The sequence below is a fragment of the Dicentrarchus labrax genome, unplaced genomic scaffold (assembly GCF_905237075.1).
Source record: "Dicentrarchus labrax unplaced genomic scaffold, dlabrax2021, whole genome shotgun sequence".
Taxonomy (NCBI): domain Eukaryota; kingdom Metazoa; phylum Chordata; class Actinopteri; family Moronidae; genus Dicentrarchus; species Dicentrarchus labrax.
Genome location: NW_026136714.1, coordinates 7,225,067 through 7,244,675, shown reverse-complemented (window position 1 = coordinate 7,244,675; position 19,609 = coordinate 7,225,067). Strand labels below are relative to the sequence as shown.

Sequence of the window (19,609 nt, the reverse complement as noted above, 5' to 3'; positions counted from 1 at the left end):
AACCTCATATTCACATTAACCTTAGACTGTAAACACAATGAAGAGCTTTATTTTCACTCTCCTCTCTCTCCTTTTCCACACACACAGAAATTAAACAATTTGATTATTAAGCTTTCTCTCTCTTGTTGATGTTGTTGAGCCAAACAGGATAAATAATAATTGGTACACAGACCAGTAAATCTGCTTTATACAGTACTGGTCTCAATTTCACCACTCTTTAAAAGTTTCCCATTAAAACTGATTGTTGAACATGGATGCATTTCCATACAGAGAGTAATTAATTTCAAATCTTCTCTGCTCATATTTGAAATAATGGATTTCTTCTACTTTAATTTGATAAATATGTTTTGCTACAAAATATTAAGTATTAGGCAGTTTTGAATTTTCAGCATTTGTTATAATTGCTGCTGAGGTCTTATCAATCATGAAAAATCTCTGTATACTTCGACATGAAATTATAAGAAAAGATAAATATTTTGTTCCATTTGTTTTCTCACAAAAATATCCCTTCTCCTCCAGCTAAACTTTTTGAAACAGTTGACATAATGCGTTCTCACAGTTGACACAATGCCGCTAAATAACAAGCTTCCATCATTAGCAATTTTACTTTCCCACATATCTTCTCCCAACCACCGCAATAATCTGTTGTCAGAGGCTAAAGAGCCCTGCCAAAACCAGAATACGGGGTTTTAGGAAAGGTTAATTTTCAGATGGTACTTTTCTTGTTTGGTGATGAGAGGGGAGGTATAGAGGTTATAGTTTTGGCAGATGGGTGCAGAGAAGGTTAGAGATGGGGCATAAGAGTCTTTTGGGGTAGGAGAGAGGGTATTGGGGCTTGGAGTGACAGGGTTAGGGACACGGGGTGTGGGGTGTGTGAGGTCAGATGCTTGGGTTTGGGGTTGAGTGTGGAGAGGTCAGCTTTGACGTGCTGTGGATGAAAACGGTACATGACCTCAGCCTCTGGGATGATTGGCAAGGAGGAAAGAGGCTCTGACGGCTCATACTCATCCTCTTCATCGTCCTCCTCCTCATCTTAAGGCCCAGAAAGCCTTCAGGGTCAGGGTGTTGAACCTAGGCTCACCGACACCAGGCCTGTACCTTTGTTGAAACCCAGTCTTATTTTTACGGTTTGTTCCATGGTGGTTATGATTCTGCATATGAATGTGTTTGAATATGTGCCGTTTCCAGTCACACATGTGGTCGGCGTACGTTCTCAGGAGTTTGCCTTATGAGGGTCAATATGGGGTCTTGAATGTATACATTCTGAGTACACTCACGTTTTTGTTCTCACTTTTCTTTTGTTGATGGTTTTGTCCTTTTCTCTCTCTTCAGTTTTTTGTCATCGTCGTTTGGAACTTTGAACTTTATATGATTCCTCTGGCTTTGCTGCTGCCGCTGGCCTGGAACTACATCCTCATCGCATCGGGGAAGGATACCAGGCAAGATGTGGTGAGTAACCTCAGAGCTCCTTTAATTTCACTGTAGAAGCCCCTTTCCACACATTGTTGGGTTGGAGACATTACGCTCTTGTTTTATTTACAACATTAATCACATTTACATGCATTTCATTCCTTTGATACTCTTCTTAAAACAAGCAATACGTATTTGTGCTGTAAAAAGTGACAGGTGATTATAATCAGTATAGGTGTACAGATTAGACAAGACACAACAAGATGTACATTATACAAAGTCATTTAAAATATACCTTTTGAATAAATTTGTCGTAAACTTTACAAAATTGGAATTTCATTTAAAAAAAATCTCGTAAAGAAAAAACTCTTCCCCTTCAGGAGCTGCATTTTCAGTGCAATCTCACATTTCTCACTTTGCCTTCTTTGAGGCAAAGAAAAGGGAGAAATAATAGGCTGTCACCTTGAGCTACGTTACGCCACTTACCTGGTAGTATATTTATTTAATTCATTTATTTTTTATCTCTTATACCAATTAAATGATGTCAAAGCAATGTCATGGAGAAACAGACATGTTTTAATCATGGCCAGGCACATTTGGAGAGTAGAAAGTGAAAACGAGAGAGAGAGCTGGACTATGGAGTGAGCGTGAACAATGAAGTGATTAATTTTAATAAGTGCATTTTTTACAAGACTCAGTTGGAAATAACCAGTTAACAGACCTCAGATTTTCTTGCAGTCTCTCGCCTTCTATCTGTGTATATTTATCTCTTCATAAGGAATGTTTGGGTTAGATTGGATTGGATTTGGAAGAAATATAAAACTCAGTCATTATAATGAACCAAATCTCATTGCTGTGTGTCACTGAAATATCACACATAAAAATGGAATTAGATGTAAACTGTACGTAATTTACAATGCAGATTTATTTGGTAAGTCTTCAGAGCTAAGCTTCTCTATTTCTAAGTATCTACTTTCATATTTGTTAATTTAAAAAGCTGACAATAAGATCAACAAAAGACAACCCCTTTGAGAAAAATAGAAGCCGTCTGTTACTTGACATCAACCTTGGGGTTATACAGTAGTTTGTGGTACATGCTGTGGTATGTAATTTAGGCTATTATTTAGACTAAATTAGATGTAGTCAGTTAAGTTAGTAATTAAAGGTTTTCAATTGCAAGTTGGGTTCACAGATGAAATAAAATTTGTGAATGACAGACTTAAATTGCAGAAATATTTTTCTTCGCCTGTAGATGGCGACATTGCTTGACAAAAAAATCACACATGCCTTAAGACAAAACCCGGCATGATGATTTTGTCCCCCCCCCACCTGCTGCTTGTATTTATCCAGACCTAATGATATTCTTTTCCCATGCACTTCCTCATTAAAATGAGGCAACAAAGGTTACATATCCTCGTAATGTGCCACTCACTTCACATACGAGTAAGTACATGTAACTCCTACTTCATGCAGAATTGCTTTTCTCTCCTTCTTGAAAGGGACTATTGTGTCTCAAGTACCTCAGGAATTGGTTGGAACATTAAGACATGTTGATACTGTTGATACTCGTATGGCAAGTGCCTTTTAGTACGACAGTACTGTTCTGCTCAGTTCTACAAAGTTGTCCTATGCTCAGAGACAAGAGGAGATATGGACACTGACAGAGATACTTACATAGGATCTTTTAGTTTCACTGTTTCAATATCTGACACTGTCTTAGTAGCATCACATCATTGTAATTTTGATTTCCCCATTTAGAGCAGGAACCTGCATACTTTTGACTGACTTTAACTTCTGTTTGTTATGATGGAAGCCACCAATAACCAACAGTATTTGTGTTTTCATTTTAGATACATTTTGTGTAGCTTGGCTTGTAGGTCTTCTTTTGGATTTTTGTTGCCCAGTTTATGCTGAAGGGTGTTTGTTTTTGCTTCAGAAAGTTGCTTCAGTATCATCGTCTTCTGTGGTTTGAGGGTGTTTGGTTGAATTCAAAGGACTTATCTGCTTGGGACACTGGGCTGAACAGATCACCAAGGCCATGAATGTTTTTAGCAATGAGAGCACAGCTGCAAAGTTTCATATCTGACCTTCTTTCAATGTCTCCACTCTCTAATATTAGCACAATCAGCCCTGGCTTTAAGTGAGCCTTTATTACAGTTCAACAGTCTTGATATGTGTGGATTGGAGTGCCAGTGCTGGAATTGTTTAGTGGAGGGTATGTAGAGTGGTGAGGTAGTCGGAGGCAAATACGCTGTGCAAGGAAATGGGACAGCAGTAGCGTATATGTAGTTTAAGTGAATGTGCAGGTGTGTGCATGAAACATGAATACTGAATATTGTGTGTGATGTAGTTTGGTATGTTCTCTTTTATTCCAAGGTTATGATTCAGGCACAACCAAAGTGTAAAACTACATTTCATTTACACACCTATACACACACATACATTTGCATGTTTGAGTCACTCCAGGTGTGTGTTGGTGTGGTACTTCCATGTGTGTGTGAAAATACGGTGTGTACATGGAGATAAAAGATATCTGTGTATGTTTGTGTGAAAAATATGTGCAAATATCAGTCTTGGGTGTGTGCAAGTATGCATTCAGAAATGTGCATATGCATGAGTATATGCCGACATTCTTTGCAACAATATATCCAATGGAAGTGGGATTAATTGTCAAAGATTAGCACCATTAATGCTCCTTTTCTTACCGCTGTGACAGTTGTGCTGAACAGTACAGAGCAGCACGGCAGACACAAAGAAGATTCTCTGACAATCATCGTCTTTCTTGTCTCTTGCAATCTTACTGCCTCAGGATTAGTGAATGTGATGAACTTTCTCTCCTTGCTCCATTATCAACTCTCTGCCTCTTTCGTGATATTACTATCTTATGTCAAAGAATACATACAGTAAAATCACCATGCAAAGGTGTAAGCGTTGATTATTTTCAGTCATTTGTGTTTGCAAATGCTGCACATACACACACTCTAACACACACATTCAGACACAAGTATCCCCCGAGTCCTGTCCCTGTTTGTTTTCAGATCTGCGGCTGTGCAGGGGGGAAGTGGGTACAGCGAGAGCATACAGTATCTGCATTCTTCACTTCCTCTCCCGGTCCCCTAGATTCTTCTTCTGAGTCTTTATCAAGCTGAAGTCATGGACAACTCACTATTTCCCTCTCGTACTTGGCAGAGAACTGAAAAGAATAGAAAAGAAAACAAGGGAAAAAGGGCTTTCTAATTACTTTAAACAACACACCAAATTAAAGCATTGTGCTGAGCCGAGCAAGGGTCAGCATCCGGAGCGCTGCGGTTTTCCAGCAGTCTGGGGTGAGGGTAATGCCAAAGGAATCTCTGCTGAACTCACTCTGAAGGGTGAGCGAGAAAGAGGGATAGAGTGGGGGAAGAAATAGAGAAAACAAAAAAAAGTGTACACTTGAGTACAGACTTCCTAATGAACTGAAGGGCCTTGCTTCATCTGATGGGTTCAATGTGAGGACCCTTCTCTGATTTTACACCGCAACCACAGTCCATAGCCCTGTCTATAGCAAATAAACAAACACAGTGTTCTCTACACGCTGTAATTCACCACTCAGGGTCACTGAGTCTTGTGTGGTTACATGCTGCTTTGTAAACAGATCCTGGATCAGCGCTCCTTCCCCTCGCCCCAACCTTGACCACTACCTGCTAAGCAGTCAGAGCGTCCTCAGAACAGCGATTAAAAGAGGCGATGCACCAGCAAGGTCGCTGACCTCCTCTCTTATCATGTAGCACTCTGACCTGTGAACCCTGACACTTCAACACTGTTAGCTGACCTGTGTGTCAGGTTGTAACATCCTTACTGGAATAAACAAACAAAAAAAAGGAGCATTTATGCTTTTGAATATATGCAGAGTACTGGGTGCTGATATTGTACTACCTGTCCTGTGTATATGTGTGGAGTCTCCTATTGTTGGGAGGTGGAAGAGCACCCTGTCCTCTCTCCGTCCCTATCTTGTTTTGAAAACTGGAACAGTTTGGGGCTTAGATACATCTCAAGCCTGTTGCAAAAGAAGCTGCAAGTAGGCTGGGCTCAGTCAACCAGAGGACAGGCAGCTCTTCTGTAAGAGAAAAAGGCTACAAGTGTGCACAAGTGTGTATCTTTTCATAGCAGTCTGTTGTATTCATGAGTCTGCTTGCATGAGTGTATATGATGGGTGATGAGATTAAGGAGCAGGGACACATCCCAACAGAAATCCTTCCTCGCTGTTCTGTTGGCCCAGAAAGGCCCTTACCAGATGTTATGAAGGTGTTAATTTCAATGCAGGCTGTCGTAGAGGGCACATACGGAACATGGTGATGTCTCTTTCTACCACAGGATGACGGGCAATTAAGCCTTGTGACACTGGAGAACCATCCTCTTTATCCCATGCTTCAGACCATTACATAGATTCACCCACTGGATCCGGCAACCCATTACAGAAGAGAAGACCTTAATGGCCTGAAGATACTTCACACTTACAGACATGACTCCAACAGCAAGATAGAGCTGAATATTTTCACTCACTCCATAGCCTCCGTAGAGTTAGATATAATTTAATAAAAACAAATATAGAGGTTATCTCCCTGATAGGGCTATCCTTTAAGATAAAACAACTGACTTAGGTTTTCTACTAATTTTGTTTTTGTTGAAATGTAGTTATACTTGTACTAGTTTAATCCTCAATTTCCTGACTGTGAAGCACTCAGTGTGACAGCAGTATATTGTTCATGTGTAAAAATAGTGTAAAAATAATCTGGTTTAACTCCAAGACAGTAATAATGTCTGATTTTATTGGAACACTGTATCATTTGTGGAACAAGACTTCATTGCCATTTTTATCTATTCTATTTTCTCACTGATTTTGCATCTCAAAAAAACGTGTCTGCGTCTCTAAACACACTATGCCTTGACATCTGCCCTCATTAAGAGCCACACACAACACAGGTAGAGAAAAGTAAATATTAAGAGAGCTGGAAGGAAAAGAGGAAATGCTGCCTATTATACCTCAACTCCTCCAGAAAGTCACACCTCCACTTTTCCCCCATAAAACTGCAACTCTGGAAAGAAATGGAGAACGAGAAAAGGAGATGGAGTGGGAGCAGGAGACAGAAAAAGACAGAGAGGCATTCAGAGAGACGGAGGCAGAGGAAAACAGCGGTGGATGGCAGGCACTCCTCAGTGCGGAGTCAGACATGGCAGTTGGTGACAGGTGACAAAATCAAAAGGTCATGTCACTTTTAACTGGGAGCGCCTGTGCCCCACTGATTTCCCCCGTGCCGCCCCGGCATCACCGCGCTCATCTCTGCTCCTCTCTACTCCTCTTGCTGCCTTTCTGTCTCTGCTAAACTGGCAGATAGGATGGCAGGCTGGCAGGCAGAAAGACAGGCGACGGGCATAGTTTGAAGCGGGACGGGAGCATCGGGAGCATCAGGAATGCCACTGCAGAATCTTCCCAGCCTCCCTTTTCATCATGTTGTCTCTCTTTCTCTTCCTTTCTCTCCATTTGTCTAACTCCCTTCATCACACTGAACCTTTGTAACTGTCTGTGCTCTTTGCTAACAACGTCAGCAGCTCAGGGTGTCTGCCTCAGTGCTTGTTGTTGTTGTTTTGTCTATACAGTACACCCGCTGTAGCTGTTTTTGTGCAGTTTTTCAGTTTAAACATTGAGCTTAAGCCTACAGATACAAGTGTATTTGTGTGCAATAGATTGCACATCAAGTATGTACCGGCTCTAACCCACTTTTTCACAACTGACTATGAAAAACAATAACACAGTATCATCTGTCTGAGAAGGACACACATCTTATCACTGAATTTACTGTATTTACTGACTATCTCAACTATGCCAGTGGAGCATGTAAAACTGGGATTTCCTCCGCAAAGCTGCTGAATCTCTGACTAAACAGACTTGCTTATTTGTCAGCAAATAAGCAATGAGAAATGTAAATTGTGCTAGCGATGCTTACATTACAATCCCGCGACTCAATCTCTTCCAGTGCTCACAGATTTGGTGTTGCTTTCATGAATATGGAGCCGCCCTTCTCACCCCCACCCCCAGCCTCCAGCTCCGGTAGCACCCCAACCTCAACCCTATCCAGCCCCCTGCTGGGTGAGCCCTGGCTGGGGCAGTGCAGATGGAAGGGCCCCCCTCTGAGGGCCACGGCTCTGACAGCTTGTGAAGGGCCCGCGTGGGTCAGCCAGACTCAGCCAGAAGCCCTTATCAGACTCACAGCCCTCCCCCAGTCTGCAGAAAACTGTGGTGTAGGCAGTATGCACACACACACACACACACACACACATATACTCATGGACAGTGCATACCAAGTAGGGCCTTGAGATCCCCCAGTCAGCCAGTCGGCCAAACCTCAGCAGCTGGAGAGGTTAAAACCCCCTCACGTATCAAAGAGGAAGAGCAGCAGGAGGATGGAGGGAGGGAGGGATAGAGGAATGGGAGAAAAAAGGAGGAGAAAGTATATCTTCATGTTCGCCGGGATGTCTGCCTCGGCGTCAATTCCCCCTGCGGCTGTCATTGGGAAGGTTAGGAGGGGAGATAGTGGAACTCAGCCCGGCCAGGGAAAGAGAGGGGCGATTATAGAGGCATTTGAGAGGAGGGGTGAAGATGATGTGGCTGCTACTTCAGGTAGTAGATTTATACTTTCCCTCTGTGGAGTGTACACTTCTTTCATTGACAAGGTCTATTCTGTTTTACCTTTATGAAAGTATCGTCCATCCAGTCAAAGTAGATTTTTTTTCCCCCCCTGACTTGTCAAGTTAGATTTAAACTCTCCTGTATGTTTCTATACAGTATAACTATGGATAAGTATGTCTAGTTAATTATTTAGCATTTCTTAAAGGGAATTTTTCAACCCTTTTTTCCATTGTTTTGTCTCTAAGTGACTAATGGGGACAACAATTTTTGAAATTGGTCCAGTATTGAGTGAGAGCACGGTAGCTGCAGCCACGAAATGGGCCGTAATGTGTGATTCTTTGGGGCAATTGTGTGTGACAACATTATGGAAGGGACCCTACAGAGATAGACATTTTGTTTAAAGGGCCAGTGTGTAGGATTTAGTGGCATCTAGCAGTGAAATTATAGATAGACTAAATGAATATCATATACCAAGTATGTAGGAGAATCTACGGTGGCCGCGAAACAAACCGATCCTGGTTGAATAATGAAATGCTACCCTTAAATTCTTTGAACTTAATGCTTGGAATATAGTTTCCATATTTCTAAAGCTGGGTTATCATTTGGCTCTTTTCACTTTATATCACTTAGATAAGTTTAGCTTAGCTAAGTTCTACAAGAACGACCATACTCCCAATCCTCCAACATCAAAGTCAGAGTTAACTTTGTTCAAGTTAGCAGAGTAAGGCGTTTACAAGCGGACATGAATCAAGATTGGCCAATTTTAAATTGAAGACACTGTGCTCCAGAAACTGCACAGCTACAAATACTGCCCTGATTTAAGTTAAGGGGCTAGGCTCACCTTTATTATTACATTAAGCATAACACTACAGAGCCATGAGACTATTGTGTAAGGGTCACAGTAAAAAACTCATGTGTCTATTTGTCCTTGAAAAGCCCTTAGGGGTGCTGTTGTGCTGTTGACGGTGTGCAAGAAGCTCCCTGTGGAGGCAAAAACAGCATACACAAATTTTCCCTCTCGTCAATCAATAGGGTATCAGAATTTTCTACCTGAAACACAGTTCTTGAAAAACTGCTTTCCCTTTTACCACTCTCACAACTTTTCATCAAATCTCAGTCAATCAGTCTGTGTAGCATGGGTTCACTTACACAGGAAAACATTAGATCCAAACACTCCAGACTTTTTGTCTACTTTATATTCCTCTTTTTTGCCAGACTATTTCCATTTCAGTCCAATCAGATTTTAGCTAGCACCGTACACTTCAGCTGGCACAGAGCAACAGTAAATGGTAGAGAAAGATCTGGCTCTGTAAGGCTGTATATAAGCGCTGACATGAAGATGCAAAACACAAGAGTGTCATAATTCCAGCTTTGTAGCTATGCAGTGTCCTTGACCAAAACAGAGTAAAGAAATAGTCATGCAAGGATGCACGGAAGTATTCCAGACACCTTAACAAGAGGATAACTACTGTACACCACCTCTATGATTTAGTTTTGTTGCTCATTCACACACATGATCAAAACCTCTACTTGCAGAATAGTAAGCTTCTTTTTTAGAGTAAAGACACATAATGAAAAATAAAAAATATTTTTTCCAATTAATTTGAATGGACAGCAATTTGTGCTTCACAAACAGTGTTATGCATTGATGGGAAGTACAGTATGAGAGAAAAAATCATAGTGATGTAGCAGAGCTTGTGCCCGGATCTGAGTCAATGCAATAGAAACTTAATTCTTGCAAATCAGCTTTTTAGGTGTAAGCCACCAAGGCCAAACAGATGTATTCATACTTTTACAGCCGTTTGAACTCTCAATGTCATTGTACTCACATCTATTCTTTGTGTGTATTTTATATTATCACCATCTTTGTATGTATTTATGGGGCAGTGTAATCTGTAAGAGTAGCCTGCATCATCCCTGTATCATTTGTATAGGTCTGAATATGTTAATCCCCACCTCAGTAGATATTGAATTGACTGGAGCAGCTCTGCAGGCAATGTGAGCTCTACACGATCCTGTCGACAGCAAGGCTTTGATGCTGCCGTGCTGTAATGATAGTAATTCAAACAACATGATAATGGGGGGATAAGCAGACAAATGATATCATACACCAAACAGGTCTTAGAAGGAGAGAAAGAATGAGACAAATAGAGAGAGAGGTAGAGGGAGAGAAAGAAAGATGTTTGGAATTCATCGGCTGCACTGAGGTAATTTATATCCTCCCTTACAGAGACAGTAGCTTCAGTGCACACATTTAGCCGTGGCAATCTTCAGGGCAGATGACATGTTCCATGTCTTTTTATTTATTAATTTTACACTGTGTCTCATTGCAGGAAACATGACTTCTCTCTGTAACCAGAGGCGATAGAGGAGAGAAAGCAGAGCGGAGAGCAGAGGGAGACAAACGACTCTATCATTCTCTCTGTCTCTCTAGGTCATGCTTCTCCAGCTAGCTCATGCTCATTCCCTTTGTTTAAAGTTTGGAGCGTGTGCCAGGCGTGCCCTAGTAAAGCCTCTGTGTGGAGGAATCCATTATGTTTGTATTTTGGCACGGGTGAAAGGATTTGGGAGGAACCATGATGACTTTATAAACAGTTATAGTTCATTTGTTTAGCGATGCCAGAAGGCTTTCATTTTACAGTATCACGTCTACATCTTTTGCCTCGGCTGAGCACAAGAATTCCCTCTTTGGTATTTGTATACTGTAGTAGTGAATGTATTCTGTATCAATAAAGAGAGGGTGAACTGTGAACAGTCAAGCTTATTTGTCTAGACACTGATGGAGTCTCATTGGACTGGGAATAACCAGTTGCTACACAGTCAGACAGTTCAAACGAGAAATGCCATGCATACGCGCACAACACTTTGCCCTAGTGACTCTGAGCTATTGATAGAACACACACAGAAACACACAGACGCACTATTGACTCTACCCTCTCAACTCTGCTGTTCTGAACTCCTTTTTGTTTGTGTGGGAAGCTGAATTTACATAAGAGGCTTATGTCAGCCGCCACATAGTTTCCCCCCTTATTCCAATGAAAAACAAAAAGCACAAAAGCTATTGTCTTGTTAAGTAATGATTTTTGGATTTCTCCAAACTAGTTTGTGCTGTTCTGGAGGTGGTTAGGGGGTTGTGGTGATGTTGAGGCTGGGTGAAGGTTTTTTTGGGGGGGGGGTTGGGGTTGGTAGAACAATGAGAGCAGATGAATTCTGAGGTTGACAGCTGTAGGGCTTATGATATGGCTGTTTGTTTATGTAAATTGAGAGCAACAATATGACCTTGTGGCTTTGATGTGTGATTGACACAGAGGGTGGATAAAAGATGCAGCAGTGATCTGTGGTTTTTGCCTCAGTGGCATCAGACTGCACACTTGAACTTGTGCATACTTGCAAAGACACACAATTCAAGTATCACTAACCACTAATCAGACACTAAACCACTAAATTAAACACATCAAAGTTGCTCTTCCCTTATATGCCAAGACATTTGTTTATTAGCTTGCTTTTCACATACAGATAGAGGTCTGTGCTATATATGACACTGTATTTTCCATAGAGCCATTCTTCTACTACAATTCAATTCTATTGCTAAACAAGAAAAGTTAAAACTTGCATGTAGCATTGTTAGGTTGTACAGTATACTTTGTATCCATATGTGCGTTTTGTGTTTGTCATTCTGACTGTGTGCGCATGAGTGTGTCTCTGTCATTTTTTTCCTTTGTGTTGTACAGTATGTATCATGGTATCTTGGGGCTTCAGAGCTACACCAGCTCCAGTTTCATCGGTTGTGGACCACTGAAGCACATAGTTGCTGTTCTTTGTGACTTGCTCTCTGTGCTGCAGGCTTTCTTCTTTCTTCTCTCATGGAGCATCATTCTGTGAGAGGATGTAAGACGATAGATAGATGAATGTATAGCGAGAGGAAGGCTGATGGTAGAGGTGAGAGACAAGTGCAAAGGTTAGAGAGGTCAGAAGAGACCAAGCAGAATCAGAAGAAGATGAGTTCTGCTCTCTCGTCCTACTGAATGGTATAAGATTTGAATGCTTTTGTGCAATGCGATTTGAGTGGATGAATAGACTTTAATCCTCGGCCTGTTGAAATTCAAAGCCAGAGCATTTGCTTACATTTCCAGAAGTGTCAACACATTTGAACAACAGACTAAAATTAAATTCTAATTCTAAATCATTCTGAGGCTCATGAAAAATTAGCACACACCAAGCTAATAGTTGTGCTATCTGCATGCTTTCCATACTCCTTAAACTCTTGCCAGACATGATCATAACCAGTCAGCTTAGCATGTCTGTCTCTTTTCTGATTGTTAACAAAGTGTGATTCTAATGTTTATCTGTACTATAGTTGTTACATAAACATTTTTATTTCTCTTTCTCCCTTTTCTCTCTCCTCTGTTGCAACTGTCAGCAAGCAATGGAGGACCTGCTGGAGGACGAGGATGAGGATTTTGACAAAGATGACAAGGTAATTATGTCTTGTGTCAGGGATGCACTCACACACAAACAAATACACAAACGGATGCACTCACACACACACACACACACACACACACACACACACACACACACACACACACACACACACACACACGCACACTGCCTCAGGAGGGGTTGACACTGCTTCATACACCGGAAACACAAACAGACGAATGAAATGACTCCATCTTCCCCTCCCATCTCCTCCCCTGTTCAGTTATTTTCACTGCCTGAGGCACAAACACATGTACAAAGATTGTACAACCTTTTAACCTTTTGAAAAGTTTCCTCTGTAGGTATATACACGACACATTTCTCACCTTTTTTCCTTGTGTTTTGCTTTGGTCTTTTACTGCAGTTTGGAACACTATGCTTATTTTTCTCTTCATATAACACTTTGTTGAATGTACATTACTAACATTGTGCTTCAGTTCTGCTTCCTGAGAACATGCACCCATATAAAGTGCTTAGTTAGCTATTTAGGTCCGTTCACTGCTCCTTTATGTCCCAGTAAAACAGCATCTGGGCTTGTCCAGACACTATCAGGTAACAACAGGTGGCTGCTTTACTGCCTCCGCTCGTTTACACTGTAGGAACAGCTACTGAAACAAATGCCACTGGATAGGATACAGTGCCATTTCAATGTTCCACTTGGGAATGATAATTGAAATGGTACAGGTCTTTATCTACCTACTGTGTTGTCTGGTGTTGTCTGGTTTCTGGTAAGGCACACTTCAAATGAAATCATTTTCTGTTTGATACTCCAGTCTTAGCAGTGTTGAACAAGGACAAAATTATAACTTGAGCTTTAAGTGAAGTCCACTTCTTTTACTGCGAAAACCGTGAACTATGTTGACTGAATAATCTGGAATCTGAAATTACTTGAGCTGATACTTGATGCCTTACAGCCACACTCCAGCAATATAAAGGTTAGTAGGCTAAGATGTGGTAAATTGCATGGTCTGTTTTGGTAGATCTTTTTGGAGGAAAACTCTGGGCGTTTTCAATGGTAATTGTAAAGGCCTTTGACCAGGCAATTTGATATCTGAAAATTATTTTGCCTGAGGACATTCTGTATGCTGAATTTACTTATTTGACTGCAACCTTGCTGCAACCTCTCCCATTTTTAAAGGGTCATAAGTGCAAGCATGCAACAAAAGGGTTAAAAAAACACATTTATAGTGCAGATGGTCAAATAGTCATCCCACCAGTAAGTCAGGCAATCAGTCAGCCAGGCAGCCAGCTGGGCGATGAGCACACAAAGATACGTGAGCATTACATCCTCTCCCACAGTGATGTAGAAGCAAAGTTTCATGGCTGTGAAGTTCCAAGGCTGAAATGTACAGGGGGCCACTGACTGAAGATATGCACCAGGCAACCTTGAACCTTTTTTTTTTTTACCCCTTCTTTACGTCTGTCCTCCATCATTGCATTTCCTACCTCCTCTCAGCGAAAAAATAAAAATACAGGCATTTGAAAAGCTGCAGATTATATGAAATACATTTTGGACTTTCATATTGAAATGAGGTGCAGCAGCAGCTTCTGCGGCCTCCGTCAGATTTGGTGCCAAACTGATTATTCCACATAAGAGGGCCTTGCTCTCTGTGCTCACACAGGGCTGGGATGCTGGATAGCACAGCCGCCACAAAGGCTACAATTTACCAACTCTGGCTTCATACATTTTGATCTATTGCTCCCCTCAACTGTTAGCATTTCATTTGAGCTGTAGGGAAGTTGAAAAGGGGCATTTTTCTTTTTTCTTCGCCTACATGTCTCCCCTCCCACTCTCCTTCTACCCTTCCCTCAATCGTCCCCTTCCCTGCCTTTTTTTTCATTCAGACACATACTCTCTCTCTTCCCTTTGCTCTCTCTCCAACCTGGTTAAGTGCAGAACAAATGGAGTTTCAAGGCTTAACAAATTTGTCTTTTACATTGGATATGAGGTCTTTTACATTGGATATGAGGTACAGCTTCAGATTGTATGAGTAAGTATGAAGGACGGGTCAAAGGAGGCCTCTTTTATGGCACAGGCCTATAGGGGAGAGAGGAAAGAGAGAGAGAGCAACAGAGCGAGAGGAGAGGGAAAAAAGATTAATAAATATGCCAAGGCCTCATTTTAATTGAACTTGAAGCATATGTTGCAAGTATGTACAATCCGTCCCAGATGTTTACTCCGGCCATGTGCACGGCTCTTCCCAGTGCACCACAAGGCAGCTATTAGCTGGATAACCTTTGCTCCAGAGGCTAAATGGGGTATTACATGGCCAAAAAGTAGAGCACCTGTTTTTCATTGCATAGAGGACCCCTTGCAGGCTTTTTGCCTTGGATCACCACATGTGTTTTGACTTAACAGATTGTTGGGCAGACGTGAAAAGTGTCTTTCTTGCAAGCAAGCACTGATATTAGTCACTTAATCTCAATGAAAGTCCAGCATCTAGACTAATTGATGGGGACGGCTCAGTTGTTAAAGCCAAGCAGGCAGGCTTATGAAGGGTGAAAGAATGTTAGACTAATTTTTTTTCTTCTTCTCCTCCTCCTCCTCACTGTGTTTGTGTGTATGCGCCGTGCTGACCTTCAACATGGAATGTTTCTTGACTCTTATTGCACACACACACACACACACACACACACACACACACACACACACACACACACACACACACACACACACACACAAAATGTGAGCAGTATACTGCCCCAGTTTTTAACCTCTATTTTCAAATAAAATTAATTTTGAACATCGGGGCTAGTTGCAGATGCACCTTTTTCTCCTTCAAAATATATTAGTGATCCAATACATAGATGCAAGACACAAAGTTATTGAAATTCTGTGCTTAGAAATCCACATGAAAGGATGTCATCATGGTACAATTAAGACATTGCTATCATAAATAAGGTTTTTATAGTTTTAAATAGTCAGAAAGAACCACCATGGCTTTATGCAGAACTTTTTTCATTCAGATGCTTGCAACATTTTTAAACATAATGATGGTGAAAATAAATTTAAAAAAATCATATGTTATATATCTAAATAATTAAGTCAGACTCAGTTGAAATCATAGAAATGTTCTCTTTATTTTTGAAGGTGTTATAAAAAATATTTTGCTGGAATATTATCAGTGATGTAGTTGGCTTGGGAAATTATTTAATTTGTTTTTTGGAAAAGGGGCTTTCACTCAGAATCTAATAGACCGTTATTATAAGAAAGATTTTGACTTGACATAGCAGGTAAATCACTGGTGTAATCAATAACATTAACAGTGGCTCCCTTCAATCAAAGTGGCCCAGTAGGCCATGTCACTGGTCTGGTGAAAAGTGAATAGCAGCAGTCATCAATATTATTAGACTTTCTGCTATGACATCTCAATATCAGCCTTGAAAAAAAAATCTTTTAAATGACATGGACAAGTATTCACATCCAAGTATCCATGACTTCTTGTCACCTGAACCATCCAAAGACAAAGCAATTGCATGTTTCTTTCTTACTTATTTAAGAAAAAAAAACTTGTTCCTTTTATGGACCTTTTCGGTACAGCTTGAAGTAACATAGAGACTTCGACAGTGTGAGATAGCAGCAACATGCTACTCATTCCTTTATTTACAGGCTACTGGCTGCAGGTGCTTCAGTGTGCAATGTAGCCTATGATGTCTTCTCTCACCTGTGGGCTCTCTGTCCAGAGCTGGCATGAGGCAATCACCTTTAGGCTCTGCATGGGTATGAGTGTTTGCACGCGTAAATGTGTTTGTGTATTTGTGTGAGCATCTCGGTTGTGTGTGCGCAGTGGCTCAGCTACCTCCCAGAGGGGGGGCTTGCTGGAAAAAGGGAGAGAGAGAGTGAGAGAGAGACAGACTGAAGGAGTGAGGAGATTACCCTCACACGGTTGACTGGTCACTGAAGCGCTCGTGCTCCGCTCAGCTAGGCTCCACTAGCCTCAGGAGGACCTGACACAGATAAGATACACACTGCAATCATGTCCTGCTCACAGGCTTACTGCTCGGTGCACTCCCTCTCTCTTTCTCACTTTATGTCTATCTATCTGTATCTCGCTCACACACATACACACACACACACACACACACGCCTTCAAAAAAAAAAAAAGTTCCTCTACTGTTTTTTGCTCATTTTCTCCTTCCCTCCCTCATGTGCAAAGGTGATGGTAAATATAGAGTGGACTTTATTCATTAGCTTGAACACATTGATCTGTAAAATTTGAATTACACTGAAATGAAAAGCCATTTTTAGTCGTATTTATGGACCAGTTCCCTAAGGCATTCCATATAAACCAGCAGTGAAATCTGTTTTATTCCAAGACTGGGGTCAAATACTAATCTGCGTCATGAGGTTAAAATACAATTTGAAAGATTTTGGACTGTATGATTGATGTACAGCTTGCATGACGCACAGTGAATAGCTTTGATGTGGTAATTTGCACCGATGCACATTTGCATCAGTGGTCCCAAAAGGTTACATCAAGTTGGAATGCATGTGTGGTTTCATTCGTTTTATGAGCGCTATACTGTATTTTTTTCTGATGGGGGCCTTATTGATGAGTCCACTGTGTATATAAGACTGAGCATACATGATCCTCTGTTTCTTCATCTCTCCTGCCACATAGCCGCCTTCCTACACCACAGTATCTCTTTATCCTTCTCATCAATAGTGCTGAGACAGCCATTCCACCCTCTGCTGCCTTCCCTGTAGGCATGACTCATGCACATACGTGTACCCACACACACAAAATCGTGCACGTGTGAGTTAAGCAGTTAAGTATATAACTCCTGGCGAATGGCTAGTATCAGCACACATATCCAGGTCTCATCCTGCAGGTCTCACAGCCTTTTCCAGCTAGTGATTTTACATACAGTATCTCTCTGTTTCTCTGTTTCTTGTCTTTCTCTCCCCATCTCAGCTACTGTCTCTTCTTCTGTGTATCATTAAACAAGTGCCAAGGCTCTCTGCTCCATATAATGTTAAATAAGGCACACACTTTGTCTTAGTGTGAATGTGGATAAAAACAGTGCAAGTTTTCTCACTTATCTCCTGATAGCATATGGAGCTCTGCAGCACCTTCCCAAGCCCCGGCACTCCTCTCTCAGTCCCAGTCACGGCACTGCACTGATCACTCAGATAGCGACATGGCATAATGTAATTGGACTAAAGGGAGCACTGGGAATTATATCAATGCTCTGAAAAAAAAAAAAAGTGTGACTGAAATGTTGTTGTAGGGAGGCTATTGAGCTTGTGATGCAGTGGGGTTGTCCTCAGGTATCAAGGGGGTTTTTGGCTGCTGAGGAGAATGGAAGAGAGAGACAGAGGGAGGGAGGGAGAGAAAAAAGTTTGAATGTCTGTGTTCTTTTCTTCTCGCCGCCTGTGAAGGATGAAAAGCGTCATGCCGTAAAAGATGCTTTTGACTTTTCCGCTTCATTTTTCTTCCCATCTCACTATCTTTTTTTCGTTGTTCAGCAGAGACGCTGGTAGGAACTGCATTTTAATCATGTTTTGCTAATAGAGGGAGGAATGAAAACAAAAAGGAGGGTGAAAGAGGCATGGAGGGGTATTGTCTCTCTATGCAAAATACACTGCATTGTTTGTTTGTTTTTCCTCTTTGTCACACACATACATCAGGTGGATCATGTTTCACTATCTCTATTCCCTCCAGATACGTATCTCTTGCTTTGTCTGTTGCTTTCTCTCATCTCTCCTTCATTCTCTGACTGCCATTCTCTTAACACTTTTACTTTGGTATTTAAAATAAATATTGTTGATTTTTGGGGGTTTTTTTTGACTGTGGGTCTCAAATCAGACCAGTTTTAACCCAACTATGACACATCTAAACAAAGGTGAGTACTGAAAAACAAAATCAATAATGGCATTGCAAGGCTAAAGCTGTTTCCAGTGCAGTGCTTATGTTTACTATCTGTAGCACATTTGGTGAGAACAATGTTATTCTTACCTACAGGCTAAAGCCTAGTTATATTGGCCAAGTATAAGACCCCAGTTGTAAAACATCCACATGTTTTCTTTAATACTTTCACCTTAATTTCTCTGGGTTGTAAGGAGAAAATCTCATTGTAATCTATCCACAAGGACCCTAAACCAGGCCCCTGGGAGGACAGAAGTGATAAAAACCATATCCTCGAGGATATGTTGGCTTCCTGGCACTTTGAGTGGATACGAGCGATGGTGGTAAGTGGGCATGTGTGTGGCTCTGGCACTGACTTCTGATGGTGTGTGTCACTGTCTTCTGGTTTCCTATTTAGCTCATCGTCTGTCCGGCGGCCTCTGTCTGCCATCTTGTCGGGGTTTGTGTACAGTACCTGTCCCCTGTCCGCGTCTCAATCAGCACCCACACACTGCACGTTCAGCCCACAACCCAACCCCCGCCTCGAGGCCTCCGCCTCTGCCTGCTCTTTAAGGTGATGGGGGAGTTAATGGGGTTCCAGCATGGAAGGCTGCTCCCTTCTTTTTGTTTGACTTCCCTATAGCAATGTAGACCTGTCATACTGCGAGGTGCCAGGTGTAGACTGAAGTGCAACGGTGTGTTAACTATGTTTAGCTGGTGGGACTTTTGGCTCTGAGGTACTAAAGGGTGACATTGGGAGTGACTCGAGTGTAATCGTACCTGTTTTGGGTATAATCTCTGCAGCGAGAGGGGCCACGAGGGAATAAAATCCCCTATAGTGTGCTTTAGTGTATTATTTATTTTATTTTTTTGCCAAAAATAGAATTTTCAGATTCCGATTTCTTTTTTTTTTAAAAGCACTAATTACATTCCTCTCACAAATAATGATTGTTTTCACACCTTATGACCCCCCAGTCACTGATAATAAGCACCTAACAAACTAATTTTCTAATGAGTTTCAGATCCTAGCGTGTGTATATGTATGTGCATGTGTGTGCAGTTGTGGGTGGTGGGGTGATTTGAATGCGCTTGTGAGCACTTTTTCTTAAAAGTTGCTACAGAGACAGCAAAACTATTTCATATTGCTGGAGCAAATCCCAATGCTCATTATGCCTAATGCAGAAATGTCTACTCCCCCAAC

The 19,609-nt window shown here is 41.5% G+C and overlaps 1 protein-coding gene across 7 annotated transcripts in view; it reads left to right on the top strand.

Moving 5' to 3' along the window:
• The window catches only part of mctp1a (multiple C2 domains, transmembrane 1a), a 132,091-nt gene that overhangs the window by 92,538 nt on the left and 19,944 nt on the right, over window positions 1-19,609 (top strand). For 5 of the 7 annotated variants that reach the window (XM_051423734.1, XM_051423733.1, XM_051423739.1 and 2 more), the window contains 3 exons: window positions 1,333-1,449; window positions 12,498-12,554; window positions 18,654-18,752. In XM_051423734.1, the coding sequence (XP_051279694.1) occupies window positions 1,333-1,449; window positions 12,498-12,554; window positions 18,654-18,752 (273 nt within the window). The remainder of the gene's footprint in view (window positions 1-1,332; window positions 1,450-12,497; window positions 12,555-18,653; window positions 18,753-19,609) is intronic. The other 2 variants (XM_051423736.1, XM_051423735.1) reach the window with 1 other exon arrangement.